Source organism: Bos mutus, chromosome 22 (genome assembly GCF_027580195.1).
Source record: "Bos mutus isolate GX-2022 chromosome 22, NWIPB_WYAK_1.1, whole genome shotgun sequence".
NCBI lineage: Eukaryota > Metazoa > Chordata > Mammalia > Artiodactyla > Bovidae > Bos > Bos mutus.
In genome coordinates this window covers 70,773,318-70,789,048 of record NC_091638.1, presented here as the reverse complement: position 1 = coordinate 70,789,048, position 15,731 = coordinate 70,773,318, and the positions used below count along the sequence as shown (strand labels likewise).

Sequence of the window (15,731 nt, the reverse complement as noted above, 5' to 3'; positions counted from 1 at the left end):
GGAGGGGGCGGGATTGTTGAGCCAGGCGCTGTCCGACTTGGCTGGTCCTAAACATCAGACAGAAGCACTGAACCCTGTTTTTCTCAACTTGGCAAATTTTATTTAGAAAAAAGGGTGGGGAGGAAGAAAGTGACAGCGCTCTTTTAAGCCAAGGTCTTAGAAGAGAAACCTCCCACCTTTCTGCAGCACCTTGGTCCCCTCTCTCATGGCTCAACCTCCCTCGGCTTCTGGAGCATGGAAAGGCTATGTGCCCTGCCGGAGAGTGGACGGTAAAGGTGCCTGGAAACGGCCGGAGAAGAGGCCCAGGCGGTCAATGTTGCGGTGGAGGACACTGTGCAGCACAGCCAGATGGGGTCCACCTTCACCCCCACCCTCCCTAGAGAAGTCCCGGATGAAGCGACCACGCTCCGACTGGAAGATGAACTTCTGGGGCAAGGGCCCATGCTCCCGGAGAAAGCCCCAGACACTGAGCAGCAGCAGACGCACTTCAAAAGGTGCCAGTTGACTAAATACCTCGTGCATATTCCCCAGGGCTGGTGGCAGGAGGCTTCCCTCAGCCATGACAGCCACCAAGGTGCAGGATGCCTCCAGGTGCCAGGGGGAATGGGTTGTGTCAGGGTGGCGAGAGGCTTCCCAGTGGCCCAAGAGGGCAGCCAGCAGCCCCCGCAGCAGCACAGAGCAGTAGCACAGGGCTGGGGGAGCAGCTGCTACCAACTTTAGCAACTCAAAGAGCAGAGGCTGTTCCCGGAAGCGCCTACCAATGCGGAGATCCCGCTCCACAGTGGCCCGGGCATGCTCCTCAGGAGGCCAGGCTAGCTCTGCACCGGCTGCATCAGGACACACACTCTCCACCAAAGTCACTGCCACTGCTTTGGCTGCCTCTGGGCTCAGGGTGGAAGCCCCCCAGCAGGCTACACATTCAGTACCCCCAGGGGCACTGCAGCAGTGCACCAGGAGGCTGAGGAGGCTCTGGGTGTTGTAGATAACTTCTTGCTGATTGCGTGACTGGACAAACTTGGGTGGTTTAAGGCCACGACCAATGACTCCAGCGTGGAACACAGACCAAATCCCTCCAGGACCTGGTACAGCTGCAGTGTGCCGCCGGTTTGTGTCCAACAGGGAGGCAGACGCGAAAGGAGCTGTCACAATGGAGAGAGTCTCATTGTCCCCATCCACTTCCCCTCCAAATAGTTCTGTGTTGCCACGATGTAAGGCTCCCTCAACTAGCAGCTGCAGCACAGCTTTGAGCCCCGCCGGGCAGGTCTGGGAGAGGCGCAAAAGAAGCTGGGAGGCGGAAGCCACCCCTGGGGGGCCGTGCAGCCTCAGAGAAGCAAAGAAGCGATGCACTCCAGCTCTCACCAGTCCCAAGAGTTGGGAAGGGGACAGGGCTTCTGGGGGGAAGGGACAAATGGCCAGGAGGGAGGCAGCGGCTTCGGCTACTTCCTCCTCAGGATGGAGCAAGAGAGGAGCCAGGTCAGACAGATGAGCTGAGGCGGACTCCCCGAACCGGGCCCCTAGGGCCGCAGGACCCTCACCACCTTGCTGCTCCCACCCCACAAGCAGCGCCAAGTTTCGCAGGAACCGGGCTGTGAAGGGAGGTTGCAAAGTTCCTGCATGTACCCTAGCCAGGCAGCTTCGGAAGGCCAGGGGCAGGAGGCCAGAGAGACTGACCACCAGCCCAGCATATAACTGAGTAGCCAGACTCAACTCTTCAGGGCTTCGGGCCCGGCTCAGGAGGTGGCCCAAGGCCTCAGGTCCACAGCTAGGCCGGGTATAGACGGAGAGCAGGCCGAGGAGCTGGTGTTGCCAGAGGAAGCGTTTCCGTTCCAAACGTAGCGTCTCTCCACACAGCTCTCCAACGTGGTTTCTGAGCGCATCTAGAAAGGGCACGGGGCGGGGGGGTGGGGGTGAGCTCAACAACCCCTCCCCTAGAGACGGTCCCCAGTGATGAACCAGTTTTTGCAGGTGCAGCAGCAGCAGCTGGATCAGCCGGTCACACGCCTCACGTACAGTGTCTGGCACAGCCAGGCCCTGGGTGGTAATGACAGAGGCAGGCATGGCTGTGTCCACCAGGAACTGCAACAGGCGGTAGGCACCTGCCCCAGAGGCCTGGCTCACCAGGTGCACGGCCAGGTTCAGCATGTTGTCCAACTCCTCTCGGGGAAATCCCTGCAGGTGTTGCTGCAGTTGACTCAGCACGGCTGGGGGCTTAAGGCAGTCTACCAGTTCTCCAGAGACTGTGCCCAGCAAAGCTGGTGACATGACTGCTAGCTGCAGGAGGAAGGGAACTGTGGCCTGAAGGGAGGGGTCCCCACTCCGGCCACCAGTGCCCCCTGCCAGACTATCGTGGAACATTCGGAGGAGCTCTCGTCGGATGCTGTCTCCATGCCTGGAGGCCAGGTGCCCTAGGATGCCTACAACTGAGGCAATCTTGGGCACCCGTTTCTCCCCAGGGATGGCAGGAGATCCAGGGAAGGGGTCTGCAGAGGGAGTTTGAGAGGAGCCTCCACCACTGCCACCAGCTCCACTTCCAGCCCCACCATGAACGCAGAAGTCCTTAAGGCCACACGAGAGAACTCGAGAGATGATGGTGCCGGGAAAAGAGGAGCCAATATGTGCCACAACCCAGTCGAAGTGTGGGGAATGCTGGACGGAGGTATCCAGCAAGGCATCCACACAGGCATCTGGGCAACTGCCAATGAGAGCCGAGAGGCACTGAACATAGATGTCCATCAATGTGCGTGTGGCCCGACAGCCCATCCACAGCTGCAGCAATTCATTGAGAGACCCAGTGGCATGGGGCACACGCTGGTGCTGGCCCGAGTAAGTGCTGCTCAGCTGCCCCATGAGGTCAATGGACCATGCACTAATCACAGGTGCCCAGGCCTTCGGGTTGGCCCGGATGAACTCAGACAGCACCTGCTGCACTTCCTGCACCACATCCTCTAGACCAGGACCCCCAGCAGGGACATGGGAAGGTGGGGGTGGACGGAGGTGAGGTGGGCCAGCCACGGGGCTTTCATCCAGGGTAGCCAGGTGGGCCCGGACACTCTCATCGAAGACACCTCGCAAGTGGTCAAGCACGGCAGCCCGAGCAGGTGGCAAAGAGCGGAGCAGGAGAAGGCCACAGCGAGCGTGCTCCCTAGCAGAGAGCTGGTGGCCCAGAACAGGGTCTACACCAGTCAGAAAAGCCTTAATTTCCTGGGACAGCTCCTGAGCACTGTAAGGAAGCAAAAAAAGCAGAGTGAGAGTGTTGGAAGATGTAGAACAAGTTACATTCCCTCTGTGAGCTTCAGTATTTTTCTATGTAAAATAGGGATAACTGAACCTCCCTCATAATGTTCACAAAGTATGGAAGCACCATATCTAGTTCACACTAATTAATAAATGCAAGCTGTTTTTCTTTTAATAACAACAGAATCAGTATTAGGTAACTCCTGGAATAGATCAAGTTCTCTTTTAAGTACTTTACGTGTATTATTTCAATACAGGTAACAACCCAGTAAGGTAGGTACCATTATGATCCCATTTTACAGAGAAGGAAACCAAGGTTAAATAATCAGACTCTAAACTCCAAGAGGGTAGTTAACAGTTCTCTGCTCTTCAACACTGAATCCCCTTCTCCTGGAGCCCCTGGAATATGGGAAATAATAATTCGTTGAATTGAGTAAGTATATTTTGTGTTCCTATAACATCTGCCTTAAACACACCTTTTCAGCTTTACAGCACTCCCCCCTCCATACAACTCAAGTACCCTGGATTTTGCCCTTAATGGAAAGAAAATTCTAAGCCCAAATTTGCCCTTCATTAAGGGCTCTTCCTCCCCAAACTTCTTTCCATATTCTGCAAGCACCCTAACCACCCACCACTTGGACTCCACCGCATCAACAACCACTACCGTCCCAGTACCCTCAATATGCCCCAGGAACCAAGGTGCCCAGGGCAGAGACAAGGTAATGCCTTCCAGCCCTTCCCACCCTAAAACATATGGGTTCAGTCCTAAGAGGTTCAGGAGGCAGTATCATGGGAAGAGACAAAATTCCCTTCCTCTTCGTGAGTTTTCTGCCAAAGAAGACAGCATCCTCTAGAGACTGGTAAGCTCTGACTGTGCCATTCCTCTCTGGTTCCTCCAAAACAAAAACCAAAACCACTCAACGGTGAGGGGAGTGTCTCCGTTGGAAGGCGAGGGAAAGGCTAGAAAGCATTCTGTGGGATTCTGGGGGCCTGGGTGCTCAGGGAGTCCCCATGAAGTCAGGGGACTCTGCGTTAGCTCGGGTCTAAAAAGGACAGGGCACCCGGGTTCCCAAGAATTGATACTCCCAACTCTTGGAAAAGCAAGGCCAGGATAGGGGGTAACTATACACTGGGCTTTAGAGGGAGGCAGTACCGAGACCTTGGGAGTGCGGGCACTGGAGCCCAGAGTTTTGGTGAGTCAGTCCCTGAGTTCGGGGAAGACCGGACCAGGAATCTCTGAGAACCCCGACGCGAGTTCTCGAGGTAGGATCCGGGTTTCTGCCGAGAAAGCTGGGGATCGGCGCGGGACCGCGTGGGAGGGAAAGATGCCAGGGGCTCTGACTACCTGAGCGGCGCGGGACCGTGAGTGACCGGGGCAGGCCCGGGAGGCCCTGGGGCCCCGGGAGGGTCGCACAACGCAGACATCCCGGAGCCCTAGACCGAGCCTGAGGCGGGAGCGGCGGAGCGCAGGCAGCGCATGCGCGCTGACTGGAAACCCGAAAGGAACCAGCGAAAAGGCTTCTCAAGAAAACCCATCCGGCGCTGTTCGTGACCCTCACACATTGGTTCCGCTTTGAGTCGGCGTCTCAGTTAGAGGCTGCGTCGGTAACAGCGGGAAGTCGACCCACCTTCTACGCAACCTTTCTCCACCCTCCCGCGCCTCGCAAGGGTCTTTGACACAGCTGAGCGCCGAAGAATTGATGCTTTTGAACTGTGGTGTTGGAGAAGACTCTTGAGAGTCCCTTGGACTGCCAGGAGATCCAACCAGTCCATTCTAAAGGAGATCAGTCCTGGGTGTTCATTGGAAGGACTGATGCTAAAGCTGAAACTCCAATACTTTGGCCACCTCATGCGAAGAGTTGACTCATTGGAAAAGACCCTGATCCTGGGAGGGATTGGGGGCAGGAGGAGAAGGGGACGACAGAGGATGAGATGGCTGGATGGCATCACCGACTCGATGGACGTGAGTTTGAGTGAACTCAAGAGATGGTGATGGACAGGGAGGCCTGGCGTGCTGCGATTCATGGGGTCGCAAAGAGTCGGACACTACTGAGCGACTGAACTGAACTGAACTGAACTGAACTGAAAGCTATCTGAAGGGCTTCTCTGGTGACTCAGACGGTAAAGTGTCTGCCTGCAATGTGGGAGACCCGGGTTTGATCCCTGGGTCAGGAAGATCCTCTGGAGAAGGAAATGGCAACTCACTCCAGTATTCTTGCCTGGAAAATCTCATGGATGGAGCCTGGTAGGCTACAGTCCATGGGGTCACAAAAAGTCGGACATGACTGAGCGACTTCACTTCTCTAAAGCTATCTGAGACCATTTAATTGGATTTCATTAATTTTCCTAATTAAGCCAAAAATACAAAATGTTCAACTCTCGAGGTTAAAAAAAAAAAAAAAAGGAAGCTCTAGGAAACCTTTTAATCAGTAACCAGAGACAAGGTGAAAAAGCAGTTAAAGGAAAGAGGAAGGAGGAGAAGCGTAAAGAGAGAAAACCCCTAAAAGAAGATGAAGAGAAGACAAGAAAAGAGATGAACGGGAGGAAGCCTGAAATAAATTGAGCTGGCCACGCTGAAGGTGTCCTCCCAGCTCTAAATTGTCACCACAAGCCTTCTCAGGCTCCCCAGTCTCCCAGAGGAGGAACCTTCTCCCACCTGCAGCAGAGAGTTTGATAACTTTCTAAGGACCTAATACTCCTTATCAAGAGAGCCTTCTCCAACCCGTCTATCGAGATCAAATTCCAGCTATTCCGCTAACGGACTGTGTGCTTCAGTTAAGCTGTCTATGCTGCTGCTGCTAAGTCGCTTCAGTCGTGTCCGACTCTGTGCGACCCCATAGACCGCAGACCACCAGGCTCCCCCGTCCCTGGGATTCTCCAGGCAAGAACACTGGAGTGGGTTGCCATTTCCTTCTCCAGTGAATGAAAGTGAAAAGTGAAAGTGAAGTCGCTCAGTCGTGTCCGACTCTTAGCGACCCCATGGACTGCAGCCTACCAGGCTCCTCCATCCATGGGATTTTCCAGGCAAGAGTACTGGGGTGGGGTGCCATTGCCTTCTGTACCTGCTTCCTTTTCCGGAAATTACGATGATTAATAGTACACTTACTCCAGGGGCTTGTTGTGAAAATTGAAACCAGGAAATAGTATTACTGTATAACACTTGGTGTCTGCAATGGTAGGTAAACGTTATACATGCAATTGCTGTTTTTATTTTCTTTCTTCAATGAACTCTAGAAGATAAGTGTTCGGCAACAGGTAGTTCCCGCTTTTGTTAAAGGCTTCACCGTCATCACATACAACGGTGTCTGCTTGGCACTTGGTAGGTTTGGGGGTTTTTTTGTTGTCTTTTTTTAAGTAGGTTCCTAATAGTTGCTTAGATGAAAGAAAGGGAAAGTAGGTTCTGAGGCATTTATTAACCAGACAGCTTACTGTTCTCAATGGAAGTGTGAGTTAGAAGATCAGCAGATGGTAGGTCCTAAAGGTATCTTTGAAGTGACAGTGTTTTAAAATAGGGTTTTAAAAAGATTTTATTTACTTATGGCTGTGCTGGGTCTTCACTGCTGCGCAAACTTTTCTCCAGTTTTGGCAAGCAGGGGCTACTGTAATAGCAGATCTTGGGCTCCACAGTGCAGGGTCTTCTCATTGCAGCGGCTTCTCTTGTTGTGGAACACAGGCTCTAGGACATTCGGGCTTCAGTAGTTGCAGCTCCTGGGCTCTAGAGCACAGGTTCCATAGTTGTGGGGCATGGGCCTAGTTTCTCCTTGACATATGGGATCTTCCTGGACTAGGGATCGAACCTATGTCCCTTGCAATGACAGGCAGATTCTTTATCTCTGAGCCACCAGGGAAGCCCTGTGACTGTGTTTTAAAAGCTAAATGATTAATTCTGGTGGTTCTATATTTGTTCTTAGATTTTAGAAGTTCAAGCATTCATAAAATATGTGTTCTAGGAGAGTAAATATGAGACAGTTTCTGCTTCCAGCTCTGCTTCAGGCTTGGACCCAATACTTTCCTTCTCTCAGCCTCAACTTTTGATCTGTGAGAAGTGACTTTTGAACCAGGGGAGTTCTTCCATCTATGAGACTATTATGTGGTTCTTGCCCCTATAGATTTCATAATCTAAGGGTGCTTGTTTTGGAGTTAGATCTGGATTCCTGTCTGCTATTTAATGGCAATGTTACCTTTCCTTATCTGTAAAATGGGTATGTTTCTCACAAGCTTTTTGCAGAGATCACTGCAGATTATTTGTATTAAGAGCTTAGCACAATACCAGATACAGAAACTCTACTTTGAGCTCAGCAAGCTCCTTCCCACCTTAGGCATAGGGGTAGAAGAAAATTATTCAGGGTAATGGGGATACCAAGATGTTGAAATTGCCTTTCCTTCTCCCCTCAGCTTCTCCCCTCTACTTCACTTGAATACAGTTCAGTTTCACACTAGCACTTTTTCCTTTCTGTATTCAAAACTGGACATAATACTGTTTCCCTGGGAAAATGGCTGATACCAAGTTTTAGACCAGGAGAAGCAGGTGAGCCTGGAACATATTGTGCCCAACAGCAAGAAAGTGCTCAAATACTGATGGTGTATCATCCATGCATCCATGCATGCTCTGTAGCTCAGCCATGTCTGACTCTTTGCAACCCTACCAGACTCCTGTGTCTATAGGACTCTCCAGGTAAGAACACTGGAGTGGGTTGCCATTTCCTCCAGGGGATCTTCCCAACCCAAGGATGGAACCCACATCTTCTGAGTCTCCTGCATTGGCAGGCAGGTTCTTTACCACTGAGCCACCTGGAAAGCCCAAAGGACACAAAGTGAAAGTGAAAGTTGCTCAGTCGTGTTCGATTCTTTGCGACCCCATGGACTATACATGGAATCCTCTAGGTCAGAATACTGGAGTGGGTAGTCTTTCCCTTCTCCAGAGGATCTTCCCAATCCAGGGATCGAACCCAAGTCTCCCTCATTGCAGGAGGATTCTTTACCAGCTGAGCCACAAGGGAAGCCACAGGAAGCTCCTTAAAGAGGCTGGCTGGTCAGTTTGGTATGATTTTGAGCATGAAAAATTGATAGTAACATGATTAAAACATTGAAAAACAACCTAAATGATATTTTTTTTTAAAAAAAGAGAGTAGGGGTTTCCTTTACAGAGTATATCAAATGAGTACCACAGATGCATGGATACTAAAACCATTGTTGCGATGTCATTGGGAATAGGAAAATCATATAGTCTCAAAGTATCACTCATAGACTGCTTTTTTAAAACAATGCTTATTAATTCATTTATTTGGCTGTGCCAGGTCTTAGTTGTGGCATGTAGGATCTTCAGTTGCAGCATATGGGATCTAGTTCCCTGACCAAGGATTGAACTCAGGCCCCCTGCATTGGGAGCTCAGAATCTTAGCCACTGGATCACCAGGGAAGCCCCCATGGATTGCTTATTAATTATAAAGGAAAAGAATACTTTAACAGTGGAGAAATCTAACAGATACCCAGTTAACACTTAGAAGCACCAATGAGACAAATTGACATTACATGTGAACAAAAAATGTTGCCTGCCTATCAGAAAAAAAATCTTGTGACCATCAACCAGTCAGCCACTATAGTCACCCGTAAGGGTCTCTGGCCATCAAACGAGGACAACCTCTGCAGCCATCCCCAGAGGTGAACCCCGAGGGAATTCAGGAAGGAAAAGAACAGGATACTGGCCATAGATAGTTAAGGTGCATAGCAAAAGAGTGAAAAAACAAAAGAGCACTAGGTTCATTAACTCGAAAGGTCTAGTGTTTTGCTATAAGTTTCTCTTTTGGCTGAGGCTTGTGGGAATCTTGGTTCCCTGACCAGAGATGGAAGCTTCATCCACTGCATTGGAAGCGTGGACTCCTAAGTGCTGAATCACCAGGAATGTCCTGAGAAGTCTAATTCTAATTAATGATAATCTTTGATGGTCTGATTTTTAAAAAAATATTTGTATTTATTTGGCTGCACAGGGTCTTAGTTATGGCAAGTGGGATCTAGTTCCCTGACCAGGGATCAAACCCAGGGCCCCACTGACAGCTCAGAGTCTTAGCCACTGGACCACCAGGGGAGTTCCTGACTACTGGATTTTTGTCACAAAAACTATCTAGGCTCCTCCCTTACCTCTTAGGAGCAGTCCTTCAGTCATCTGAGAGGCTGTCTTCTGGGCTTTTAAGTCCTCTGCAAGTCTGCCAAATCAAACATAATTCTCAACTTTTTGTTGCTGTTCTGTCGCTGTCGTGTCCGACTCTTTCCAACCTCATGAACTGCAGCGTGCCAGGCTTCCTTGTCCTTCACTATCACCCAGATTTTGCTCAGATTCATGTCCATTGAGTTGGTGATGCCATCCCACCATCTCATCCTGTTGCCCCTTTCTCCTGCCCGCAATCTTGTGTATTTTTCAGTCAACACATACTTCCTGATGATATGCCATGAGAAGTGCACAATATCCTACATCAAATTCTTCCCAGAAATGCCTAACCTACAACTAATGATGAGGAAATGCACAGAAACACTCAGACAAACCCAGATTGTGAGATACTCTTTTATTTGAGCTGGACTCTTCAAAAAATACCAGTCATCTAAGACAAGGTAGGAGTACTCTTTTCATTTGAAGACTAAAGGGGCATGACAGTTAAATAGTATGTGATTCTTAATGGTTTCTGGATTGAGGAAACAATAAGCAGTTATAAGGAATATTGTTGGGACAACTGAGGAAATTTGAATATGAAAAACTGAATTTTAGCTATTCCACTAATGTTAAGTGTCTTAGGTGTTTTGGCTATATAGAAACATAGCCTTAGGGATAAAATCTCACCTGCAACTGACTTTCAAATGAGTCAGCAAAGACAACAGTGATATGTACTTGAACAAACACATATTTGCAAGCAGGTAGGGAGATCAAGCATAGCAAGAGAAATGTTAAAAACTGGTAAACCGAGGTAGAGTGCATACATAAGGGCTCATTGTGCTAATCTCTTAACTTTACTGAAGGTTTGAAATTTTCAAAATCCCTTCTTCCAGGAAGCTTGCACTGATTAAACAGGGCAAGGAGAGAGTTGCTCTTTCCCCAGTGACCACATCTCTGCACATTCAGCTTCTCACTTTAATTAACCACCCCAGCCCTGGCTTCCAACAAACAGAATTTCTGAGCATAAAAAGGGAAAAATAATGTTCACTTTATTAAAAATATAATCAGCAATGGAAGCAGAGATAATCACGGTCACTTGTCCACCCTGGTCACACAGTGGAGGTGGCAGGGCTGATATCAGGAGCCTTGCCTCCTCTGACATCTCTACAATAATCCTGTTTTATTAGAAATTTTGTCACTGGGGAGACAGGGCCACCAGGGAGCTTAACTTCTTGTTGCCTTTGCTCAAGTAAGTGCTGTGAGTCCTGTTTTCCAGTTGTCTTGTTTCCACACTCACAGCCCCTTTTCCTTCTCCCATCCCAATTCCCACATTTAATCACACACATCTCAGTGGGAACGAGGGGGCTTTATTACAAATGCAGTTGACTGCTTAGGACTCCCTCTCCAATTTTTCTTTTCTACTCTCTTTTTCTCAATACATCCCTCCAGGGCAGGTCAGTAGGCCATTAGGGAAGAGGTATACGGGGAGAATGAAAAGGAGCAATGCTTTCTCCAAAATCATCTGAAATAACCTTTGAGTCCTCTTGGCTCCAGCTTGAGAATCTTCTGGTGGAAAGGGTGTGAGATTCAGATTTAGCTCTTATCTTCAAGGTCCTCCATATCTACATCCTGGGGGGCTTTTGTCTTCTTTTTTGATCTGGGCTGTGGGTCACTAGTCCTGGTTGGCTTAGGAGGGGCTTCCACTGAACAAAGGAAAAGAGGAAGCATTAAAGAACCCGAATGAATCCAGGCTGTATCACCCCAGCTTCTGGGCCCTAGCCTCACCTTCCATGGCTGCTTTCTCTTTCTGGGCAAGTCGGATCTGCTGGAGGAGTTTTCTGCGCTTCTTCCCAGACAGAGTAATGTTGGCACGTGCACTGGACCTAAAGGGTTGGTAGGAGCAAAAATACCAGATGAATCTGAACCAAAACAGACCACACAGTGGTTCTGGTTACTGGAAAGGTCTTTGGATCTAAGTTAAAGAACTGTTACCTTACTTAAAACTAACCTTAACACATACATAAAGTACCATTAATTGCTAAAATTTAGTATCGAGTGGAAACTTTTCCTCCTCTCATCCTTGATACTTCTGCCACCAGATATGGTAGGTTTTCCCACATCAAGTAATTCTCTGTATTTGCAGTGAACACAGACTGGGCGTCCTACAAATTTAAATTTGATTTGGACACTATATACCTGGAGATGGCATCAGACACCACAGGTTAAGGGCTTGGTTCCACAGGGTTTCCCCCACTTCAAATACCAATCACAAATCCAGGTTGTCACCTAGACTTCTGATTGGCCAGCCATAAATTCGGTTCTTATGATCCCCTTCTCAAACTCAGTAATTTGCTAGAAAGGCTCACAGAACTCAGGGAAACATACTTGCATTTACTGATTTACTATAAAATACAACTCAGGATCCAACCTGCAAGGAGATCCAACCAGTCCATTCTAAAGGAGATCAGCCCTGGGTGTTCTTTGGAAGGAATGATGCTAAAGCTGAAACTCCAGTACTTTGGCCACCTCATGCGAAGAGTTGACTCATTGGAAAAGACTGATGCTGGGAGGGATTGGGGGCAGGAGGAGAAGGGGACGACAGAGGATGAGATGGCTGGATGACCAATGGATGGCCAACTGACTCAATGGATGTGAGTTTGAGTGAACTCAAGAGATGGTGATGGACAGGGAGGCCTGGCATGCTGCGATTCATGGGGTCGCAAAGAGTTGGACACGACTGAGCTGAACTGAACTGAACAACTCAGGAACAGTCAGATGGAAGAGAGGCATAGGGCAAGGTATGGAAGGGACCAGAGTTCCCATGCCTTCTCCAGCTAAACCTTCTCAGCACCTCCACCTGTTCACCAATCAGGAAGCTATCAAGAGGTTTTATAGAGCTTAATCTCCAGCACCTGCCCTCTTCTCAAAGGTCAGTGCATAGGGCTTAAATTTCCAGTCCTCTAATCATGTCTTCTTTTGGATGACCAGCCCCACCCTAAATCACTATTAGCATAAATTTGTGCTTAGTTCTTTGCTCAGTTGTGTCCAACTCTTTGCAACCCCATGGCAGCCTGCTAGGCTCCTCTGTCCATGGGGATTCTCCAGGCGAGAATATTGGAGTGGATTGCCCTCCTCCAGGGGATCTTCCCAATGCAGGGATCAAACCCAGGTCTCCAGCACTGCAGGCGGATTCTTTACCGTCTGAGCCAACAGGGAAGCCCAGCTTAAGTTTGCTGCTGCTGCTAAGTCGCTTCAGTCGTGTCCGACTCTATGCGACCCCATAGACGGCAGCCCACCAGGCTCCCCTGTCCCTGGGATTCTCCAGGCAAGAACACTGGAGTAGGTTGCCATTTCCTTCTCCAATGCATGAAAGTGAAAAGTGAAAGGGAAGTCGCTCAGTCGTGTCGGACTCTTAGCGACCCCATGGACTGCAGCCTACCAGGCTCCTCCGTCCATGGGATTTTCCAGGCAAGAGTACTGGAGTGGGGTGTCATTGCCTTCTCCGAGCTTAAGTTTAGGTGTGCTCAAAAGGGGATCCTTTTGAAATAAAAGGCACTCTTATCACTCAGCAAATTCCAATGGCTTTAGCTCTGTCAGAAACCCGACAGGGACCAAATATATTTATTATGCCAATTCATAAAGTAAATATTATAGTAAACAAGTCAGTGAAAGAATGGGATGGGAAGTCTTCCACAAGAACTCAAGTGGCCTTGAAACTTCTATGCAATATCCCACATGAACCTTTGTGAAAATTCATCGAATGATTCACCACACACTCATGTGTACGCTTTTAAATTTACTTATAGGAAATCTGTGTGAATATATGTTACTTGGGGAGGCTGGGGCCACAGGTCTCCTTAGATTCTCAGTGGGGTCCAAGAACCAAAAAAAGGTTGCAAGTTACAGGTATAATGAGAGGCTAACAAAGTTTAGGCACAAACTTTCCTTGCGTAAGTGTGAGTATACAAGGAAAGCAAAATGGTGTTAAGCTACTCCGGAGCTCGACAAGGAGGGAAGGAGGGTTGATGGGGGAGGACGCAGGGAGAGAGGGTCTGGCACTCACGCCCGCTTCTTGAGGTGGTGCCGCGTAATCAGTCCTTCGTCTATCACAGCTCCGACCACCCGATGCTTCAGTCGCCGCTCCCGGTTCAACACTCGTCGTCGCTTGAACAGCTTCTTCTTCAGCTCCTGGGGAGAGGAAGATGCTTAATCAGAGGGCGGCTGCGCCCTGCGACCTGGGACCCCGCACCCGGCGACACTGGCCCATAGACTCCATCTCGGGCGAGAATAAAGGCTCTGGGACGCTTGGGAAACCATGTCGGGGGTCCCAGAGTCACCGTTCGCGGCCGGTTGATCTTTCCACTCGGAGCACCCATAGCTGCGCCGCTAGGCCGGCTCCGGGTCCACGTTTCCGTTGTGCGCAGGGTCCGTGTGCGCCCCGCCCTCAGCTCTGTGCTAGCCAATCGCAACTCGAGGGCGGGCCCTGGCACTATATAAATGAACCCGGCTCGCGCATAGGCCTTTTCGAGGGCGGCGACTGATTGAGTGTGGTCTGGTAGGTGTGGGTGTCCGGCTGGTGTTCCTGGGGAGTGGGGACGGTGCCTGTGGACCCTCCTTTTCTTGGCGCGGGTCGGGCGTGCAGTCCCGTTCCGCGTAATGTACGGAGGTAGAGAGAACGGGCTCTGGCCCCCTCGGCGTCATGTCTTCGGTACCGGCGGCCAGCTGTCCGCCGGTTCTATCCTCAAGCGCCGGGACACAGAGCTCCAAGGAGCAGGGCAGAACCGAGGTTCAGCAGACTCCTCCCGGGGGTACTCACACCTTCTCCTTTGATTTCAGGTCTGTGGAGCCACCCCAAGAGCCGGAGCTGCCATATCCCCTCTTCCACTTCCCGCTGCAAACAATAAAGGTCTTCGTACTAAGTTTGTGTCCGCATTCTTTTTCCGAAGCTGCAGGGTTAGGGAAGCTTTATGCGTCATTCCGCACAGCGGATTTTGCAAATCTTCCCTTGGATCTCAGGCCCCAGCCGGAGTACGGGCGACATTTTCACACAAGTTTCTCTGGGCGACCTTGCCGGCACCTCCGGATGGCTGCTTTGCGCCGAACCCTCCATCTGGCGAGCCTGGCGGCGGGGACGCGCCGCACCGTGGCGGGTAGGGAAGGTGGACACTGGGAGGGCAAGCTGGGCTCTTCGTTACCCAAGAGTCTGGTCATTGAAATTGTGACGCTGAAAACCCCAGGGCACATGGCGCCGATTTTGCAGCAGTTTGAAAGAACCGGGCGCTGGGTGATGCGTGTCCTCCCCTCGTCCGCAGGTTCCCTGGCTGGTAGCTGCCTGGCAGACCGCTCCCTCTGGGATAAGCTCCACGCCCAACCCCGTCAGGGCAGCGTCCGCACCTTCGACTGGTTCTTTGGATACGAAGAAGCCCAGGGGCTCCTGCTGCCGCTGCTGGAGAAATCATGGGCTGCCTGTCCACCCCGGGTGTTGGACGTGGGCTGTGGGACCTCCAGCTTGTGTCCAGGCCTCTATACCAAATGCCCGCACCCCGTGGACGTGTTGGGGGTGGACTTCTCTCCCGTAGCAGTGGCCCACATGAACAGTCTCCTGGAAGGTGGCCAAGGCCAAACACCCCTGTGCCCTGGACACCCTGAGTCAAGCCTCCATTTCATGCAGGCTGATGGCCAGAATCTGCAGCCAGTGGCTTCCTCAGGCTCCTTTCAGCTAGTCCTGGACAAGGGCACCTGGGATGCTGTTGCCCGGGGTGGTCTGCCTGGGGCTTACCAGCTCCTGGCAGAATGTCTGAGGGTCCTAAGCCCCCAGGGGACCCTGATTCAGTTCTCAGATGAGGATCCTGATGTGCGGCTCCCCTGCCTAGAGAAAGGGTCCCAGGGCTGGACTGTGACAGTGCAGGAGCTGGGCCCTTTCAGGGGCATCACCTACTTTGCTTACGTGGTTCAAGGCTCTGATTAAAGATGTTTTAGACCTGATCTTACTGTTTTCCGTTTGGTGAGGAGGTGGAGAAAACTTTTGTCTTTGCAAGATGACTGGAAAATTTGGGTGCTGGTTTCCACATTTATTAGATGGGTGCACCTGGTACTGAATATTTCTGTGCCCCATTTACTCACCTGCAAGGCTGGAATAATACCTGAAGTTATGTGATTACATACAGTTGACAGGTGAAACATTTAGCAGTGCCAGGCACAAAATGAGTGCTAAATAGAAAACGTACAAGTGGGTTATTTCCCATCTCCAACTAGTTGAAATCTTAAAAGCACAGACGAGAGTTCTTAATTCAGATTCCTTGACTATCACTGGTGTGACCCTGGGGTCTAACCTTTAAGCCCCATTTTTCTC

At 50.4% G+C, this 15,731-nt stretch overlaps 3 protein-coding genes and 1 non-coding gene across 5 annotated transcripts; 2 read left to right on the top strand and 2 right to left on the bottom strand.

The window, feature by feature from the left end:
* Positions 1-77: 77 nt before the first annotated feature.
* On the bottom strand, positions 78-4,752 carry INTS5 (integrator complex subunit 5). Its single transcript, XM_005904838.2, has 2 exons — positions 4,580-4,752; positions 78-3,220 (listed from the first exon to the last, which is right to left on the bottom strand). The coding sequence occupies exons 1-2, from the start codon at positions 4,657-4,659 to the stop codon at positions 244-246; spliced, it is 3,057 nt and encodes a 1,018-aa protein (XP_005904900.2). The 5' UTR covers positions 4,660-4,752; the 3' UTR covers positions 78-243.
* A 5,653-nt stretch (positions 4,753-10,405) lies between these two features.
* On the bottom strand, positions 10,406-13,834 carry C22H11orf98 (chromosome 22 C11orf98 homolog). The gene is made up of 4 exons (XM_070360148.1): positions 13,717-13,834; positions 13,443-13,567; positions 11,165-11,262; positions 10,406-11,082 (listed from the first exon to the last, which is right to left on the bottom strand). The coding sequence occupies exons 1-4, from the start codon at positions 13,753-13,755 to the stop codon at positions 10,973-10,975; spliced, it is 372 nt and encodes a 123-aa protein (XP_070216249.1). The 5' UTR covers positions 13,756-13,834; the 3' UTR covers positions 10,406-10,972.
* On the top strand, positions 13,813-15,667 carry CSKMT (citrate synthase lysine methyltransferase). 2 transcript variants are annotated; one of them, XM_014481162.2, is made up of 4 exons: positions 13,813-13,934; positions 14,216-14,285; positions 14,396-14,529; positions 14,692-15,667. In XM_014481162.2, the coding sequence occupies exons 3-4, from the start codon at positions 14,463-14,465 to the stop codon at positions 15,345-15,347; spliced, it is 723 nt and encodes a 240-aa protein (XP_014336648.1). In that variant the 5' UTR covers positions 13,813-13,934; positions 14,216-14,285; positions 14,396-14,462; the 3' UTR covers positions 15,348-15,667. The 2 variants fall into 2 exon arrangements, with proteins under 2 accessions (XP_014336648.1, XP_070216247.1); XM_070360146.1 differs by having other exon boundaries at positions 13,818-13,934; positions 14,216-14,529.
* Positions 13,990-14,138, top strand: LOC138984791 (small nucleolar RNA SNORA57). Its single transcript, XR_011462077.1, has one exon. It is a non-coding gene; the product is annotated as a small nucleolar RNA SNORA57 (small nucleolar RNA).
* Positions 15,668-15,731: the final 64 nt, after the last annotated feature.